General features: G+C 54.8%; 5 protein-coding genes across 5 annotated transcripts; 3 read left to right on the forward strand and 2 right to left on the reverse strand.

Moving 5' to 3' along the window:
- Positions 1 to 45: 45 nt before the first annotated feature.
- WHR41_06475 (uncharacterized protein) lies at positions 46 to 1,518 on the forward strand (the record flags this gene model as incomplete). The annotated part of the gene is made up of 1 exon (XM_069375080.1): positions 46 to 1,518. The coding sequence occupies one exon, from the start codon at positions 46 to 48 to the stop codon at positions 1,516 to 1,518; it is 1,473 nt and encodes a 490-aa protein (XP_069228278.1).
- Positions 1,519 to 2,090: 572 nt separating this feature from the next.
- WHR41_06476 (uncharacterized protein) lies at positions 2,091 to 3,392 on the reverse strand (the record flags this gene model as incomplete). Its single annotated transcript, XM_069375081.1, has 2 exons — positions 2,091 to 3,297; positions 3,367 to 3,392. The coding sequence occupies 2 exons, from the start codon at positions 3,390 to 3,392 to the stop codon at positions 2,091 to 2,093; spliced, it is 1,233 nt and encodes a 410-aa protein (XP_069228275.1).
- A 4,477-nt stretch (positions 3,393 to 7,869) lies between these two features.
- WHR41_06477 (uncharacterized protein) lies at positions 7,870 to 10,569 on the reverse strand. The gene is made up of 4 exons (XM_069375082.1): positions 10,149 to 10,569; positions 9,735 to 10,092; positions 9,278 to 9,684; positions 7,870 to 9,190 (listed from the first exon to the last, which is right to left on the reverse strand). Exons 2-4 carry the CDS (start codon positions 9,883 to 9,885, stop codon positions 7,970 to 7,972), a joined length of 1,779 nt encoding a protein of 592 aa, XP_069228280.1. The 5' UTR covers positions 9,886 to 10,092; positions 10,149 to 10,569; the 3' UTR covers positions 7,870 to 7,969.
- Positions 10,570 to 11,151: 582 nt separating this feature from the next.
- Positions 11,152 to 12,612, forward strand: WHR41_06478 (uncharacterized protein; the record flags this gene model as incomplete). Its single annotated transcript, XM_069375083.1, has 1 exon — positions 11,152 to 12,612. One exon carries the CDS (start codon positions 11,152 to 11,154, stop codon positions 12,610 to 12,612), a length of 1,461 nt encoding a protein of 486 aa, XP_069228277.1.
- Positions 12,613 to 16,412: 3,800 nt separating this feature from the next.
- WHR41_06479 (uncharacterized protein) lies at positions 16,413 to 19,971 on the forward strand. Its single transcript, XM_069375084.1, has 2 exons — positions 16,413 to 18,892; positions 18,950 to 19,971. Exons 1-2 carry the CDS (start codon positions 16,613 to 16,615, stop codon positions 19,304 to 19,306), a joined length of 2,637 nt encoding a protein of 878 aa, XP_069228276.1. The 5' UTR covers positions 16,413 to 16,612; the 3' UTR covers positions 19,307 to 19,971.
- The last annotated feature ends 9 nt before the right edge of the window (positions 19,972 to 19,980 follow it).

Below are 19,980 nucleotides of genomic sequence, written 5' to 3' on the forward strand. Positions count from 1 at the left end.
TCAATCCATTATCACAATCTTGATACTTCCCGCTCAGCATCCACCATGGCCCAAGCCTTCCTCGCCACCCACGGCATTGACCTAGACGCCGAATTGCACCGCCTGCAAGCCGATCCGAACAATAGCAATGAGAATCCTCAAACATCGCCTGAAATAAGAAGCATCACCAACGCCATCCTTCCCGGCACAGCCCACCCCTCAACCCTAACCCTCACCTCCTCCACCATAACCTCCATCAACCCCTCCAACCCATCACAACAAGAAAAAAGCCCACCCCCGTCCCAACCCCTCCCCCAATCCACCCTCACCTCCCCGCACCCAACCCTCCTCGCCCCCTCCCTCTGCCACCCGCACATCCACCTCGACAAACCCTACCTCCTCTCGCACCCGCGCTTCGCCGCCGCCCAAATTCTCCGCGAAGGCACCTTCGCCGAAGCAATGGCGCTCACCTCGGCCGCCAAACGCTCTTTCACGCGCGCGGACCTGCTTCAGCGCGGACAGCGCCTGCTGGACGAGAGCGCTGCCGCGGGCGTCACGCACGCGCGGGCGTTTGTGGAGGTTGATGGGGTCGTTGGGACGAAGTGTCTAGAGGCGGGGCTGGAGCTGAAAGCGGGCATGGAGGGGAGGCTGAGGGTGCAGGTATGCGCGTTTGCGCAGGAGGCGCTGTTTTCGGGGTCGGAGGGGGATGAGGATGGGGGGAAGGGGGTTGTGAGGGCGTTGATGGAGGAGGCGGCTGTCAGGGAGGAGGTCGAGGCGCTGGGGAGCACGCCGTATGTTGAGGGTGATCGGGGGAGGATGGAGAGGAATGTGGAGTGGATGGTTGAGTTGGCGGTTGAGACGGGGAAACATTTGGATTTTCACCTGGATTATAATCTTGATGCGGGCAAGGAGGCGCTGGTGTGGTTTGTGGTTAGGACGTTGAGGGGGAAGGGGTGGAGGGAGAGGAATGCTGGGAAGACGGTGGTGTTGGGGCATTGTACGCGGTTGAGTCTGTTTACGGATGACGAGTGGAGGAGGTTGAGGGACGAGATTGGCGATTTGCCGGTGAGTTTTGTGGGCTTGCCAACGAGCGACTTGTTTATGATGAGGACGCCGGAGAGGACGAGAGGGACGCTGGATGTGCCCAGAATGATTAAGGAGTATGGACTGAATGCTTGCATTGGTGTCAACAATGTTGGGAATGCGTTCACGCCGCAGGGAAGCTGCGATCCGTTGGCCTTAGCCTGCAGTTGTATCGGGGTGTACTCGGCGGGTCTCCAGGCGGACGCGGAGATGCTGTATGAGTGTGTCAGTACGAGAGCTAGGAAAGCAATCGGATTTGGCAGGGTTGATGGAGAGAAGCCGGAGGATTCGAGGGTCGACACGGCAATTCATGAAGGCGACAAGGCAGATTTGCTTCTGTTCGGTTCTGATAAAGAGGAGTGGAGAACGCGGGCTTCAGTCAGCGAAGCCATCTACCTACACGACCAGGGCAGAGGGAGACGCGCCATGCTTGAAGGACGCCTGGCCAATGAGTAAGAAACGTTGAACAGGGTTCTTCACGGGAATGAGATGGGTCGGTAGCTAGTCGAACGATCGAGACCCGCCCCGCCTGTTCCAAGATGAGGACTCGTTGATCACGAGAGGCCAGGGAGCCAAGTTAGACCGATACAAGGCGTCGGCCTCTGTCTGGCCGAAAGTCATAGCTCGGTGGTGTGGGTTAGCAGTGCATTCCCGAAGTTGACCCTGCAATGGTACCGCGCTCAGCTCGACCCGGAAAGGGAATGCTGTACTCGAAAGTATGAGATGTGCTGGACTGGAAATATTGAGAGACGATAAAATGACTTAAATGACCCGGTCTATAGTGGTATCAGACTAAAAAGTGCCAAATGTAAAGAAACCCGAAATGAACGCCAACTCAGGGACAACGTCGCCCTCTTGGGTGCTGTTTTACTGCAAGCCCGATTCGCTAGTAAAAAGTACGTTTGCAGTATCCCAAACTCCGGAAAATGCAAGATCAATGTGACAATTCAGCTCCCTGGCTCCGGCTTGTCGGTCTCTGTCGGCCGTTGATGCAAATAAGAAAATCCAGATGGAGGGAGCGAAGCAGATCAGTTCTTTGGAACGTTGTTCATGGTCCAATTTCCGAACCAGTCCAATACGACAGCTGTGAAGTCCAGGCCGTCGAAAGCACAAATGTCATGGTTACGCTGAGAATCCGAATTGTTTTGTGTGGCATCAGGCCAGCAGTGGTCGAGATCGGGGATGTAGATGCCCTTTACGATGTCGTCGTAGCCGTCGCACGAGTACGTTGACACGTTATAACCATCGTGCTCGACAACAGAGGGATCGGCACTCTTTTTGCAACCATCGCGTCTGGCCCACCAGCCCAGCCACTCTGCGATGTCTGGGGAGTCGCCGCCAACGCCGTTGTCCCCGCCTTCGTAAGGAACAGTCTTGTCTTCACCACCATGAGACTCAAGGATAGCGCGGCTTTTACTGCAACCTCCTTTGGGCTTGTAGCTCAGGTCACTGTACAGCGCGGCTGCGGCCATGGCAAATGCGGCGAAGGGGTCGCCCTCATCCGAGCAAGCGAGCATGTCGACGAAGCCACCACCATTGGACTTGCCACTTGCGTAGATACGGTCTTGATCGATGCAGTAGTCGTTGTTGATGTGCTCGAGAAGATCAGTGACGAATTGGAGATCGTTTGCATCCTTGTCGGCGTAGAATGCACTCTCCCATTTGCCACCCATGCCTTCGGGGTATACGACAATGTAGTCGTCACCGCGAGGATCAGCATAGTACATGGAGTTGTTGTACTGGTTGTCGGCATCACGGCTGGCTCCGTGGAAGTCCAGAATCAAAGGCCAGGGCTCAGATTTCTTGTCGTTGTAGTGAGAGGGAACGTCGATGGTGTAGTAGCGGTTACTGCCACTGGACGTGATGTTGTGGTTGGACATGTCATCGCTGTATCCAACAGAGTGCGCAGTTCCACAGCCAGGCGTCATGGTTTTGGTAGGTGTAGAGCCAGATGAGGTCGAAGTTGGTGAGCCTGATGATCCTGAACCAGAGCCAGATCCAGAGTTGGAACCAGACGAGCCGGATGAACCGTCGGAATTTGAACCATCACCCTTCGGTACCAATGCTGCTGGCAAAGCAATGACAAGAACGACAGCAACCAGAATAGAGGAGAGGATCGCCAGACGAGTAATGGGTCTGTTCCACAGTCTAGACATGAGCGAGGGTTTTCCGGCAGCCGCGGGGGCCCCTGCGGCCTTGAGATCCTCGTCAGACATCATCTCGAACGCGGCGACTCTGGTAAGGGGTTAGCAATGAGAGGCCTAGGTTTGGTCATGGGATGCTCGAGAAGATATCTCCACCAACCTTTTCCCGTCCTGGTTGGCAGGCATGGTGACGACTCAGGACGCAGACGTTCAGCCCGGGCGGAGCAGCGGACGGGCCGATACAAAGGAGCAGTATAGCGAGCGTGATGTGGCAGGGCACGCGCGCATATGGAGGGCGAGCAAGAGGTGTGGGATGTGTTGACGATGGCCGCCGGGGGACTGGAGAATTCACAGGCCAGAGGTGATGCACGCTGGGCGCTCCGCCGGGCGTTTGCGCGTCGCGGGCGGAAAGCCGAAACGTTGAACTACGAGCGACGATCGTCGCGACACGCGCACACACACCCCCCGAGCCGCCCCTTGGCGACGTCAGTGAGACATCGGCCCTCGCTGCTGGACCAGGGCTGCGAGCGCTGGAAAGCAGGCGATTGGGCACATTTTCAGCGTGCCCACCCAAGCCACGGACGATGGGGCGCGATGTGCTCTATCTCGGACCTGGAGTCGGCGGAGTCAGGAGCGGCTGTGGCGTCCTCCAGGGGGATGCTGCGGGTGTCTCTGGCGGCCCGGGCGGCGTAAATTGCATGCATGCGCTGGCGGTGTCATCAGGTTGTCTACATGGTGATGGACGCCGATTGTCACAGTACGCGCACTCGCGACAGCCCCCAGGTCGGGCGCTCGACGCGCACGCTTGTCGTCGGGGGCCTGACAGCAGCCCGGCGCGATGATCTGTATCTTCAGGCGCGCGACCCACTCGAGGGCGATGCGCAGCAGGCTAGATAAAGATGGCGAAAAGTGTGATGGGTAGGGCAAATCCTGTAAACCCTGCGGACTGCCGAATCCTTCTCTTCCTCCCAGGCACATCCGGCGGCTCTGCGGGTCGCGCGGCGCCTCCCGCTAGCGTGGCCGTCTGTTTCACGTCTCCTGCTCAGGATCCGCCCTGTGGATTGGCAGCTATTATTCTTAGACACATCACGCCACCGTGTCACATGTGCCTACAACAATTGTATATCATCCCTGCATGCTACATGGGCTGTATCCCCTCCTTGCAGTGAGACAGCCACTTCTTCTATCTGGCACGGCCAGCCGTGTCTCAACAACACCTCGATGGTCCCAGCAGTCCGCCTCGGCCGCTGTCAGCAAAGCTCCAAGCACACCACAACGCCTGCCACGCGACTCAGGTAGCGTCGCGCCGGCCCTGGTGTAACCTCGCAGCCATTTCGACCGACGCAAGAAATTTGCCCACCTTCTTTTCTTGATTCGACCTCACTCCATCCACGCCTCTCAACAAACCCTAGATCCTCCCTCCGCGCTCCGCTCCGCCCCTCCCCGTGGAGCTACATCCTTCCGGTCTGCCGGTGAAGAGGCTCACGCCGTAATCTGATCAACCGCGATCTACCGAATGTATTTCTCCAGCGTCGACCGGGGCCGAAGCACGTCAATTCCTACACGTACCTCTGCTTGCTGGTCGGCGCCATGCCCAACGTCCTTCCCAATCCGCAACTTGTCCGAAGGTTTGCCGTATAAAAGTGCCCACCTACCCAAACTTGCTCACTCCAGTTCATGCCGGTATCCGGCATCGCACCTTGCCCAAGGTGACAATCCGAACACTTACCGATGCACGACACCTCCATGGTGCTGCCACGCCGATCTGCCTGAAGAACGTTTTATCACGACTGCCTGCCAATGATGAGTGCCTTTTGGACACGTGATGCATTAGCAAAGACACGATGCCAAAGATCCGTGGATCTTGATAGCATGCACCATGCCGATACCCGCTTCTCGTTCGATGATTGACAGACCGAGTCCGCTCTGCCTCGCAAACGACTACCTTATGCTTCTAGCATACAATTTTAGCTTCTACAAAGGTTATCACGTATGTGAGGCTTATGAGTCGTATCCCTGGATGGCATTCGAGGCATTACAGAGCCCCAAGCGTCCTTCGATCATTTGTCAAGCTTCTGATGCTTCAGAAGAAGAGTCTGGTAGCTGACCCTAGACGCCGTGGAGGCATTGCGGGTCATCCGCAGATTGCCGTGGGAGTCATGTATCCCATTCGTCTGGTAACTAGCGTCGGGTCTCAAAGGCCCTAAGCCGACGAGATCTGCTCTGCCGTGAATGCCGCGGTCATGCCTGGGACGAAGCTCAACAACCTCGATGTTGATGTCCCAAGCACCCTTCCGCTATCTTGACTTGTGAATTCACTGTGATCGCCCTCTCCTTTGGCCTCCTTTGCTGATCTTTTATCTGAATCGCGCGATGCTGTAAGGGGTTGAGGTCGTGCAGTGTAGATCGCAAAGCACGCGCAAGCAAACAGGTCGCCTCTCACGACGGTTCTTCATGTTGTATGAGCACAGCTAGTCGCTCTATCATGTAGCACATCTCGCAGTGCCAACGTTAGGTCAACGAAATAATTTCTAAGTAATCATTAGAACCTTGTACGCTTTGATCAAAATTACCTTGCTCCCACAGACTTGCGAAACCTTCGGTGTGTGGTTATCAGACGCGGAATTGCCCCGCACCCTGGATCCAAGTTTAACCTCACTTCACCAGTCGCTTCTTCGCGTACACCTACAGGCCACCAACCATTTCATCACAGTGACAACGCCACTGTCATTGATTTACTTGTGACGAGGCTTCTATATTCTATGCGCTGTGTACTTGTTCATCTTGCGCTGCCAGGTTGGTTCCTGTGGCGCCGCATTTACCATCACGACCAACTGGCATGGTACCGCAGTAAAGTTGCCTTACCAGCGCCAGTGTTCTTTTTGCTCGGACCACGATCTCAATGTTACAGATCAATGCGCTGCCAAAAATGCCTGTGAACACATTATGCAACGCTCCATTTGAACCGGGCGACCGCGCTCAATAGCGCACCAGCCTACATTGCCACACCATTTTTCACACGCGTCCTTTGCACTGCTCAGGATAAATCTCACAATAAAGCTCCTTAACAGCCACTTCTCAAAGGCCAAAAGGAAGAGAGAAAAAAACAGTGATTAAAAAAAAAAAAAAAGTGGTGGCCAGCTCCGAACGGCCCAATCCCAATCCAGAGACCCTTCTCGACGAGGAGGGGATTCGAACCCACACGTCTTCCCCAACTCGCGGACTCTTAGGTGCAAAGATATCGCACAGCCTAGCTGGGTCGCTCTAACCGCTGAGCTACACCTTCTCGAGGACGCCAAGAAGGTTTCCTGTTTCGGAATGACGGTGTAGGGAGTTTTGCGTTTATCTAGGTTAAAGGGGGCGATGGGGGTCATGTGACTTTAGGTGAGCTGCGAAGGGGACTTAGGCGTTTCGTGGCTGCCCCGTTGCATTGTCGACTCGCCGGGGCGTTGTATTGCTGCCTTAGCAACTCATGTGATTTGAGGTACTGTTCAATTGGGATGTTAGTGAGGTTGATGTATCACTTCGCAATACGGTCGCTTTGCAGTATGATGTGTAGCTAATTGTCTGCCACTTTAATTGATCTTGTTGTTATGCGGCCTTCCCACGTCTTAGCCACAACCATGCTGACCGGGACAAGACGCTTCAACACGCATACCTATTCCCACAAGCTCCATGAACTGCGCCAGACATGTAAACGATAGATCGATAAGTGCACATGCTCAGTGTTCTCCCCACGTTAAATGTCGTTCTACCTGGTCCTCGCTTACGTTAGTAGTCTCTCTCCCGCTCTACGCCAACTGCAAAAGTCCTCGAGCCTCCAAATATGCTTGCGCCTCTCGACCTCTCCTCTGTCAAACATGCGCTGGCGGCATCAGCTCCGCGACATCTCGACTCGACCGCTACCCTTGGCCAGCCACCAACTGCAAACATACCACCGCGGACACGATGGCGTCAATTGCATAGATCCGATCCATACGTACAACCGATTGTTGCCAACGAACAGCCACGAACCACCTTATGAACCGACAACCAGAGAGAAAAGGAGACGCGCACCAACTCCACACGATATTGTCTCGGATTGCAATGATTGAATTTGCGGAAGAGCTTTGTCGCATACTTTGGATGTCCCCGAACCTTTTTTCTGACCGACGCCGCCGAAACATCACGCGACAGCCAGCAGATGACCTTCAGCATTCGGAAAGCGCGTTGAAACACCATCAAGGATGCAGTACTCGAGGCGGACCAGGCTTTTAGCACTCATGGTTCGATGATTCGCGATCAAGCAGGTCAGAAGCTCACTCACAATCGTTCAAAAAACACAGAAGATTACGGTCAGGCTCAAAAAAAGCGCGGAAACCATGTTTATCTAGTCAGAGGGCCTTCAAGACGGACGCGAACATCGAAGTAGTGCCTCCTATGGCATACGGCAGAGACTCTACGTCGATTTGGAGAATGACGTGGCGTAGAACTTCTCTCGACGGTCGAGACCTGGGGATGATTGCAACAGAAGGAAAAAAGTCAACAATCCAATGCTTCGCTTTCGTGCTGGCTCAGGCAATAACATATACAACAATGCCTCATGACGCCGCCATATCGGCCCTCCTGTGGAACGGTGAAAGCGCAAGTACCACTCCGACGCACATGAAATAGACGGCTCGCGTGTGAAACGTACGATCTTTTGCATCGAGCGACAATCTGAGCTACACGCCGAGTAACAGAAGAACCTCCAGTCTAGCCTCTGGGCAGTAATTCCGAACATTCTATTTCTCATGAGGCCTATCCTTGACCGGCAACTCTGGTATTTTGCTTTCCGCGCCCATTTCGAACACTTGCACCTGCCGCGCCTCGACTTCCTGCAGCTCCATTGGAGACTTGCTCAAATACGGCACGCCCTCTTCGAACGGAGAATACTGTAGCATGGGAGACTTGACCGCTTGCGCAGCCGACTCGTCCCAGCGGCGTTGCTTTCGTTTCCGGAGGAGGAACCATATCGCAGCGGCGACGATCGCCAGACCTACGATAGCGCCGACCACGATGCCGGCGATGGCACCTCCAGACAATGCTGCAGAAGAGCCGTCTTCGGGATACGACTGGTTTGACGAGCTTGTTCTGCCCTCACGAGCTGGCAACGCTTTCAAAGTACTGGCCCACGAACTCTCCCAGCTCGGCGGGTTCTTTGCTGGCGTCAGCGTAGTATCCATGTGTCCAATCTTTTGCACGCTCGCGCTTAAGAAGTCTGGTCCGGGTGCTTGAGCGAGGAAGAGTTTGTTCGTCTGCCAGTTCTGAGCCAGGAAGGCGGATTGCAAGAACGCGTTGCCGAGCGTGTAGCCTGTAGTGTCTGGTGTCCATCCCTTGCACGGGAAATACTGTGTTGCCGTGCTCACGATTGGAGAGGTGAGAGTAAGGTTCAGTAGCGCAAACGGCACGCCGATTGTTTTTTCTTGACCGTCGTCGGAAGCAAAGGTGAAGTCCAGGTGATGGGGCGATGATACGATCTCTTCGTATGTCGAGTCGTCAGTGTCCCACAGATACAGACCGAGCTCGCTGTTGTAGGTGACCGGTAAATGGTATGCAATGGCGTCACAGGTGTCCTGCGGAAGGTACAGATGTGGAACTCCGGGTCTAAGGTGAACTTCCAGGCTGCTTACAGAACTTCCGTTGGCACTGAGCCGGCTCGGTACGTAAGCGGAAACGGTGTTAAAATAGGCGTAGCCACCGGTGGTTACGTTCATGGTAATCCCACGAAGTTCAACAGTGTCGGAACTGGAGACTATCGGATCGGAGAGGCAGCGCGACATGTCGTAACCTCCTAGCACAAGGCTACTGGTGATGTTTGGTTCAACAGAGCCTATGTGCAAACCGTAAGACATTGAAGGCGCCAACCCTTTCTGGTAAGCTTGAGGTAGGGTGAGATTGGAACGGACGGTGGTGCCATTTGCAGCTTCGTACTCTAGTGTGTCTTCAGCGCCATATAGCGAGAACTTGTCTTGGTTAGCTTTGAGATATGGGCAGCGTAGCAACTCTTCTTTGAAGGCGAGCGAGAGGCCAGCCGTGTCAAGGGTACTTACAAAACCGACGTTCATCGTATACCCTGTATCAGGAGAGTACCTCACTGAGTAGTCCTCAGATACACTCATGGTATGATAGTCGAGATACGCTGGATTAGCAGTGCTTTCGCCATGATACATGGTCATGCGCTGTTGGATATGCCTTCCCGAGCCGTCAAGGCTTAATAAAGCTGCGTAGTCTGGATCCCATGCTGCACCGTCAATGAGATCGCTTTGCGTGCGTAGTCCTCCACTGTACGCGTAGGCACCGCTAGCTGTCCACATGTCCGGAATAGGAAGCTGACAGGCCGCCGTCTGGCTGCGACATGCGCTAGCATTGACGGTGAGTGAAGTCCGGGAGACGGACGGCAGCATTGGCAGGTACTGTTCCGGAAAATCAATGGGTTGTGATATGTACCACCATGGTCCTAAAAGACTTGGTTAGTACGGCGGTCAAAACAAATGGAGATGGCATTACCGTCTGATCCAGAAGATGCATTATTGACCATTGCCATAGGGTAAGGCTGGGCGTCATGGTTGATAGTGTCTTGAGCGGCAGTGGCTGTCCATTGCAGAGCAAAAGACACCACGCAGGCGAAGATCCAGATCGTTCTTGACGGCGAGCCCATCGCAAATGCCAATTTCTAGAACTCTCTAGTGAGACTCCCCAGTCGTAGTCTTTCTCTGTGACCTTCTCCGCCACTGCCTTGAGATGCGGGAGAGGGCGCTCGCGGAACGGGGTGGAGGAGAGGCCGTGACACCTTCAGTTCTTTGGACTTTGAACCGGTTGGATCATAGCAAGCACTAGCGATTGAGCAGGAGTTCTCGGACGCTACCTATATTTGGTAAGTAGGGAGTGAAGAGTGAGGAGACGACTTGGGTGTAATCATACGTTCCAGGCCACAGGACTCACAGTATTCCCTGTAGCCGCTGTAAATACACTTACAGTAGCCTTGAATGGGAAGCCATTCACGATAAGTTGCATAACACCAGTAGACAACCTGCCGTCAAGAACCCACCCGGCGCGTAGATGCTTGCATCGCTCGAGCCAGCACGCCTGGTGATAGGTCGAATTGCTCGCCCATGCAGTCAAGCGCTAATCGATTGGCCACATTGAGAGAATCCTTCGGTTTCGGAATCGAAGACCGCTGCAACTAATTGCAACCGAGATTGCGCGTACTGGAGAGCATCCTGTGTCCCCGGCAGCTGCGAAATCGGCCGTACATGGTCATCTCGCCGGTATAGACCAAAGCCGCCGTTGTCTGGACCTGAGGACACACACAATCAATTACTTGCCGCGATCATATTGCCCGCACAAAGTGGATATCTCAGAATCTAGGACAGGTGTGTACGGTAGACAGGAATAGATCTCGAAGCGCCGTGATACATTGACTGCATGGCGCTAGGGCAGCCCATGACGCAAGGTCACACAAGCCGAGTGCACAGTGCTTTTGCACCCTTTATTGTCGCTTCTGGTATCCGAGACTTATCAATAATTGTCAATGATAATGACCATCTATAATGTCTGTTGGCCTTATTAATGGCGAACGTGAAGCGTTGGAATTCAATGAGTGCTTTTCAGACCCTACATTGCGTCTCGGAACCAGCACAAAATCGTCCAGCGATCTTCATCCATCGAATTTCATGCGAGCCGTCGACGGATTAGAACGCATAGTGCTACCGAACGGGGATTACGATGAATTTCCATTAGGCACCAGTGTGGCAGAGAACTCACCTCCACGGCGGTAACGAATTTGGTTCATGATGAACAGAATGCTGAATGCGGTTGCCTAAACGTCCCATAAGCGACTGTGACTAGGCTGCCATCCCTCTAGTTGTTTGCGTCGAGTCCCCGTCTGGAGCTCAATGACATCTGATAACGCCAGAACTCCAAGATGCAGTCGGCAGACTTCGACCTGGACATGCGATTGCTTTCGGCTTCAGCGATCGCCTTGTGCGCCATATCGCTCTCCATTGTGTGGCGGGTCATAAGCAGCCACCGCAACAATGCCTTCAAAGAAGACATAGCCGTCGACGACAACTGGATCATCCAGCGCCTTAACCTTCCAGAGACCTTCGAATTTCACCGGTATCGCATGAAAGTCCGAGAGCAGGAAGATATGCGGAGAAAGGGCGTGGTTCTAATGCAAAAATATCTCGATGTCTCCACACCACTCGCAACAATCAATAAATCCGAGGGCAACGTGACGCTGCCTCCATCCTCGGAGCAGATGAGTGCCCATGTTCCATCATTCCGACATCTTAACACCGAAGAGACACAATTCCTCGTGCTAGGATTAGCCACAAAGTTCGACGACATCATCCCTGTGTTGAATGACATGCGCCGCTGGCTATCCCGCACAAGAACAAGGCTGCTGATACTCGTTACCGACAAGACCTGTTTCGTCAGGGAACGCGAGGCTGTCGACAAAGTCTACGCGAGAGCAGCCGAACTCGAGATCAGAGTGGAGCTGTTTCCCTACACTGTCCCCGAAGAGACCGATTTCACGAGAGAATGGGGCTTTGTCGATCGGCTGTTCTCGGAAGCTGTGAACGAGCCAAAGGCCAAGTGGGTTGGCATCATCGAAGAAGAAACCTTCTTCGTGTCTCTGCCGCAGCTGATGGACACGCTCACCCAGTTCGATCACACGAAGCCGCTCTACCTAGGCCAGCTGAGTGAGAGCTGGTCGCGCGTGACCCACGAAGGGATGAAGGCATGCGGAGGCGCTGGGGTCTTCGTCTCGGTGCCTCTACTGGCTGCGGCTCTTGGTGAATTAGACATGTGTAATGCTTTCGAGAAAGGGTTAAATCACGTCCGCTGGCGCGACTGCATCTACAACATCACGGATCCCAGGGTCAGACTGACGCAGGTGGAAGGGCTGAACCAGCTGGATTTCCGAGGGGATCTCTCCGGTTGGTACGAGGCTGGGCACGAGAAGCTGCTTTCGCTACACCACTGGAAGTCCAGGCATTCGCATCCAGTACCCGCGGCTCACATGGTGACCGACATCGCGGGTCCAGATAGCTTCCTCGAACGCTACATCTGGCCTGCGGATCGCGTGATACTTACCAACGGCTACAGTATCGTGAAATATCCAATGGGAGTTCCGGACATCCGTACACCGGAGCTGACTATGGTTGAGGATGGGAGCACTGAAAAGGCGCCTGACTGGAAGGAGTTCCACCACAGTCTTGGATCTACAAGACCTGCTTTGGAGATCGGTGTGGAAAAGGTGAGCTGGAAGTTCGTTAATGCATGGAAAGACCGCAAGGGCAACGTGAGGCAGTTCTATGTCAGGTATGGAGCCGGAGACGGCGAAAAGGCGAGTGTCATTGAGATCGACTGGGTAGCTTAGGTTGAAGGCGATGTCAATCCTGGACAGCAGAGAACGCAGAGGCATTATATGCCCTGCACCGCACCTTGCCATCGGATAATTCTTCGAGGAACATACCGATATCTCATTGTTCCATTGCTTGCGCTTTGAGCTCTCCACTAATCGCCTGCGTCCGCACGATGAGTATCGCACTCGTCATTGTTGAAACGCAGCCCGTACCGTGTGCGCGATCACCTGGCATCGAGAATATACTCAGACATCGGGGTACCAAACGCCGCATGAGACTGCAAGCTGAGCGATGTCGAAACATGCAATTTGGATACTACGATGATGTGCACATGCATGCTGCGAAGTACATGCAAGTAATTCTCCGCAACTACAACACGCTCAAGACAAAAACCGCTCGAACCGCCCCTCTCTCGGCGGCGTGACATCCAGACTCCCGCCCAGCCTCCTCCCCAGCCAGATGTCCCGCTCGATCTCCAGCCCCGCAAGCTGTTCCTCGAGCTGGTTTTCTATCTCCTCGCTGACACTGTACCGGCCATTCGGGGGCGATTGAGAGCTCCCGTTTGCGGCACCAGGAGCTGCGCTATCGACAGCTCTTTCCCGCGAGACAGGGATAGGATCGATGTTGACGCTGGTATACGTGCCTCCGCTTGGAGCGTTGGTCGGGTACGTGTTGCGGTACGCACTCTTCTCTGGGATGACGGGCCGTGGCGCAACGAGGACTTGGCCGACGCAGAAGGTCTCGCGGTGGACGCTGGAGTCGGAGCGGTTGCGACTCCGCCTGCTGGAGCGGTGGATGTCTGCCGGTGTCTGCGGCTGTAGGTGGGCGGGCGTGGCGTCGTTGTAGACGGGTAGTTTGGGCGTTGCGGTCGTTGAAAGGTGTTGAGGGCGGCTGGGACTCGTGGTCTCGAAGTTTGCTTTGCTTGAGTGGGCTGTGGAGTGGTGTGATGGCAGCTTTGGAGATGCTGATGATGGATCCCGTGGTTGGGAAGGCGTTGTTGGCGCGGGTGCTGGTTTCGTCAATGTCATGCGTGAGGGTGACGCGAGAAGCCTTGATAGCGAAGGCTCTGATTGTTCGATAAGGGATGTAAAGCTTGTCTGGCTATCCACGAACGATTCGAGATCTGAATTTGTTGTGTGGTGTGCTTTCACATCGCCGCCATGGAGAAGATCACCACTCAAAAGTCTGATGCGGTTTCTCTGTTTGTTTGGCGTCTGCCCAATACTGGAGGAGTTGCCAGGCGGACCCAAAACTGTCGATAACCTGCTCAGTTCAGCGGTCAATCCATCCAATGGCGACGAACGAAATTTCAGAAATTCGGCAGCTGCGTCAATGGGTAATGTGTACGGACGTTGGCAACTGGATGACTGGCTAGGCAGCTCAAGGTTGGGGGTTCTCGTGGCAAAATTGACGCTGCTGGAAAGACGCTTGGTCTCTGGTAGATCGAGTGGAAGGTTACGCCATGACAAGGAGCTGCTACGATTATGCACAATGGGTGAGGCTCTTGGTGATATGCACGACCCTCCTTCAGGAGTGGTCACTGGTTGCAGTCCTGGTGAGGTGGATGGGGGTAGAAGCGCCTCAGTTCCGGCACTAGGAGACTGGTGTGCAGCCTCCGCACGATCAATTTCTCGGTGAGCCTCATCTATCGATTGAGGCTGGGGAACAGAAGCCTGAGACGAGTGTCTGTTTCCACGATCGAAGGCGTTGCGACTTGACCTCCCGGCATTGGTAGTAGGGAGAAGGAGTGGATATCGCTCAAGGTTTGGACGAGAGTCCGGAACAGTGTTGTTTTCGCTTAGCCGTCTGGGCCGCGATGTCACCGCATTGGATTGAGGTCGACGCAGTCTTTGCGTTGCGGTCGACGTGTTTAGTCTGGGCGTAATCTGCGGCGGCTCATGGCTTTCCTGAGGGGCATGGTGACGCTGTGGGCCGGCGTTCTGTTCAGATGGCGTTTGTAGGCGCAAACTTCGGTCGCTATCACTGTTCTGAAGTGGTTGACACTTTACTGCAGGGTCTGGGTTGCGTACCACAGTGGTTGAGCCAAATCGTACCCTAGGCGTGAACACAGGAGCGACAGGATCAAGGAAGTGAGCAATCGCTTGACCGGGCTCCCCAGCAGCGTCAGGGTAATGTAGAGATGAGGTTTCCAAGTATCTTGCGGAAGGATGCGCGATCCTGGAGTCGCTGGTGCCGTCGAAAGCTTCCAGTACGTGATGCGATGGTGATGTCTGTCGGCGACGGTGTCGCAGACGAGTGTCCCAGGCAGCTTGCTCCAAGGGTGACCTCGATATTGGAAGATCCGACGGTGGTGGTTGGGATGCGCTTGATTTGATTGGATCCTTTCCGTTCAAAGGCCCCGAATCGCAGGTCAAACGTGGTCGAGATTGATGAGCTATTGCAGCGGTATTTCTGCAGGCCTCCGAAGCAGTGCTGGGACGACATTGTGTGATTGTACTGTACTCTTCCTCAAATATATGAGGACTGCCCGAAGAAACGCCCAAAGCTTTGTTGCAATGCTCTGGATGTAACGTCGTCACGATAGTCGGCAAGCCAGGTCCTGTGCTTAGCCTAGCTTTGCCTTTGCCCAAGTCGGAAAAGGCTCTCCGGCGGAGGGCGATCCGTTCATCAAGATGCTGAATGTCGCTGGGTACGAGATTGATCTGTGAGGACCTATAGGAGATCATGACGTCCTGCAATTCCTCGGATTCGACGATGCTGTCCATGGGTGACGATCATGGTCATGGTCGTTGGAGAAAAGGACAGAAATCATTATACAGCAATCGCTTGGGAAAGGTACCTACTGGTTTCCAAGTGGAACCCGCGTCTTAGACAAAGAAGGTGCATTTGTACCTATACCGAATGTAATGGTGGAAAGCGCGCAACGGGAGAGCGAATGGCTGGTGCAGTGCAAGAAGTGGCAGGTACCTTTGCATTTGCTAATGATTAGCTTCCTTGATACCTACATACCTGCAATGCACGTCAGCAGCTATTGTTAGCATCCGGACGCAATGGCGAACAACCACAGGGCGGACACGGTGAGTATCTCATGCGATTAGCCGAGACCATCAAAGATTGACACGTCATATTCGGCCTCGGTACTGGGGGTCGTTGTACGCCATGGAGAGGACATCTGAGCTCTCACGACACAGAGCTTGGCCAATATCCTCACGAATTGACCAGGAGATCCTTGTATAGGTGTGCCAATGCTGCCCGCAATGAGCCCCATCTCAATCTCAGACCTGATTATTCTGCCCGAGAAGGGAAGCTGTGTGTCGGCGTAATCGAGCATGGTGAGGGCCAGTTGTCACCGTCCAACTTCAACGTTCTCAGCATCAACATGCTCGAAACGGCAACAGATACGCGAGGGCTGCTGGGCGCATGTCATGAATGCAGGCGTAGGGCTGAAGAAGGAAGGGCGATGTGTGACTTCAGTGGCGGCCAGTCGGCGCGTGTAGCGAGCACGCTGTCACGTGCGGCGCGCGGAGGGCAGCCTGAGGAAGGCGGAGGGGCGAGTTGGGAGGAGGCGATCTGCAGCGTCGGCTGCCTTAACCGCTGGCTGGCGCCGGCTGGCGTTAGGGCCGACGACGCAGCAACACAGCCAGCAGCCAGCAGCCAGCGACCCAGGCGGAGTGTCCAGCGTCGTCTGCACGTCGTGCTCGTGTCGTTCACTCAGCGCCAGCCCGCCTGCCAGCCCGCCGCTGCCACCACCACCACCGCGCCCTGCTCCCGCCCGCACCGCCCCTGCGCCCACTCCATGCCACATATACCATAGACCGCCCGCCGCCCGCCCGCCCATTGCTGCCCGCCGCGGCCGCCGACACCGCCGCCCCGACTCCCTGCTGCCTCACCACCACCGCCCTCTGCCCGCGCCCGCTCCACGCCCCACGCTCGCTACGCCCTCACCGCATGCAAACACCCCATGCTGCCGCATAGCCCTCGCTCGTTCCGCCCCTTGCCTGCATACAGCACGTCCGCTCCGCTGGCTGCCGCCAACGGCTTCGGCCACGCACTATGTCTGGCGACCTGAGTCTTTCGCAATCGCTGGGCGGCCTGCGTATCGCCAACCCGGACAATGACACCGCCGGCTCTCCCACCTCTCCTCCGCCAGACCGACAACCCCCGCCCTCGTCACATTCATCCGGAAGCACCGTGACTGAACACAGGAGGCCCGAACTCCTGCCCACATTGTCACATCAAAGCTCAAACTACGACTCAAGTCTGGGCTTCCAAGCCGATGAGTACTCCCTGCAAAACACCAATGTCCCGCCTGCTGTACAGCAACCGCCCCAGCCGATCCCGGCTCAAAGCATACCGCAGGCGCAGGATCCCACACCCAGACCACATTTGAGTCACAGGAGTAGTATGCCTTTGGACTACCAAGCTCAACAGGCAGCGCCATATCCACAAAACGCGCCTGCATACGGTCCTCAGATGCGTCAGCCCGGCACTCAGCCTGCTGTGATCCGCCCGGCGTCAGGCATGTATAGCCAACCAAATGCTTCCGCGAGTTCAGGATTCAGCCAAGCCTCTTATAGTTATCGATCGGACATGAGCTCGGCGGACGGAGCCGGACCGGGTCTCATGAGACAAGGGTCAGGAGGAATGAGGCAACCCATGGGGCCTTTACCATCAAGAGACGCAAGCAGGATATACAGACAGCCGAGCCTACAAATGAGTGGTCCCCTGCCTCCTCGGAGGAATTCCCGAAGGGCTAGGCCACCGCCGCCAGGAGCTTCTGTTGGCTATGACGACGGGAATTATGGGGGAAACGCTCCGATGCCTAGAGGATCAGAGGACTGGAGGGAGAAAGGCGCCGCTGTTTCCACGCGACAAGGCACCGATGCGTCAGGTCAACCCGTCCAGCGAACAATCAAAAAGGGCGTCAAAGACTTCAATTTCGGAAGGACGTTAGGCGAAGGCAGCTACAGTACCGTTTTGGCCGCTACCGATCGACAGAATTTGAAAGAGTATGCTATCAAGGTTTTGGACAAGAGGCATATCATCAAGGAAAAGAAGGTCAAGTACGTCAACATCGAGCGAGACACCCTGAACCGCTTGACGGATCACCCTGGCATCGTTCGACTATATTACACATTCCAAGACGAACGATCACTGTACTTCGTATTGGATCTAGCCTCCGGAGGCGAGCTCCTGGGCGTTCTGAAGAAGCTGGGCAGTTTCGACATCGAATGTACCAGATTCTACGCTGCGCAGATCTTGGACAGCATAGCCTACATGCACAGCAAGGGCGTAATCCACCGTGACTTGAAGCCGGAGAACGTCTTGCTCGACCGGGACATGCACGTTAAGATTACCGACTTCGGCACAGCGAAGATTCTGAACACTGAAGTCAAGCCGAATGGAACGAGCAATGCCAGTAACGGCGACACACCAGGCGATCCCACGGATGGATTTGAGTCTGACCGAGCGGTCTCTTTTGTTGGAACCGCCGAATACGTCAGCCCTGAGCTGCTTCGTGACAAGAATGCATGCAAATCGAGTGATCTATGGGCGTTTGGGTGCATTCTCTTTCAACTCATTGCCGGTCGACCACCATTCAAAGCGGCAAACGAATACCTCACGTTTCAGAAAATCCTTGGACTGGAGTACAGCTTTCCCGACGGCTTTCCTGAGGTGGCCCGTGACTTGGTAGAACGGCTTCTCGTGCTGGAACCCGCCAATCGCCTGCCAGTCGAGCATATCAGAAATCACAGGTTCTTCGAAGGCTCGCAATGGGGTAAAGGTCTGTGGAGGCAGAAAGCTCCGCGGCTGAAACCATACGTGCCACCAGCTGCGGCTCCCATCAAGCTGAACGGATCGGGTGGCTCAACGCCGTTTGGACAAATCAGCTCTGGACCGCCGCCAGCCTCCATGCCTCAAACTCAGACACAGGGTCCGACTGCTCGTCCGCAATTGCGTGGAATCACTGAATTACCCCCACCGAGCCAGTTGGACATCGACTGGTCTCCCGTACTCACGCACAACAACGAGCGCATCCTCAAATTGGGCAATCTGATAGTCCATACTTCATCACAAGCTAGTTCGCCTGGCGGCAAAGGTGGCGATCCGGTCACTCCGTCAGAGAAGCCGAAGTTTTCTCGTTTCTTCAGTGGTAACACGACAAAGAAGAAGGAAAGGCTGGTGCTCATCACGTCGAGCGCGAGGGTCATTCTGGCTCCTGCAGGTGGCAACGAGAAAAAGGCAAAGATGGAGATTCCACTTGTTTCGCCTGGTTGCTCATGGAGAAGTTATGTGGACGGAAAAGGGCTGACAGCATGGTCAATTGATACGGTAAGCAGGCGGAATACTTGGCAAGCTCTATCGACCCTTCGCTAACTTTCATGACAGAAAGATAAGCATCTGACCTTCGAAGATCCACGCGCCACGACTTCCGACCCAGCAGGCAGCAAGTACAGCACGCAAGAATGGATTGACTCCGTTGAGCAAGCCAGGGAGATCGCACTCTTACAATCTACCTCCGGCCCGTACTCGAGCGAAAACATTCTCAACGGGCTGAACACCAACATGAGCAGCCCGGCCCATTCACTAGGAGGAGATTCGGCGATGCCTATGTCCGGACCAAGCAGCGGGGCTCACTCAGGTCGCCAAACACTTCGCAAAGACAAAGACGATGGAGATAGCTCGAAAGGTCGCAAGAGGTTTAGTAAGAGACATAGCAAGAGCGGACTCGCCGCCGTTTTCTAGGCATGAGCAAAAAGCATCAAATGGGGCTGCACACACCACCACATCACCATCACACAAATTAATATTCACCACAATCATTGGCACGACATCACGACTTTCCACGGCCAGCCTTGCAACTTCTGGCCTTCCTGCGTTGCCTGTCGGCCGAACTCATTTGGGTCGGCACAACTCCCTTTTAGATACACATCACGCAGCGATACACAAACTCTGTCAACTCGAGTTGATCGCCTCATCTTCAGCATGGAAGCCTCACACATTTCCAACCCGCTCTTTGGCCTCTCCATTTTCGCCTAGATTGTCGCGGAGGCAGCTGGGGTCCCCCTCGAGCCTACTGCACCCTTCCCATTTTCTTATCCCTCGTTAAGCAGAGCGTGGCGTTGCAGGTTTCATTTGTGCAAGGGGTGTCGTGTTTTCCCTCCAAAAAACGAGCATGAGCTTCCTGAGAAGACATTACAACGGCTGTGTGTTCTTTTGTTTTCGATTTCCTTCCTGTCGATCCCGGCGATATTAGAGCGAGTCGAGCGTTTCGCTCTTCACCTTTCAGCGGACCCTTTTTCTCCCTTTCACAACCAGCTAGCTTGAGCGGATCATTTTGGGTACATAGGTGTACGTATAGTGCCGGCTTATACCGAGCGAGACAAGCAAAAAGGATCTTCTGCCTTGCCCTCCCAATC

Source organism: Cladosporium halotolerans (assembly GCF_011745625.1).
Source record: "Cladosporium halotolerans strain TM138-S3 chromosome Unknown Sca21, whole genome shotgun sequence".
Classification (NCBI taxonomy): Eukaryota; Fungi; Ascomycota; class Dothideomycetes; order Cladosporiales; family Cladosporiaceae; genus Cladosporium; species Cladosporium halotolerans.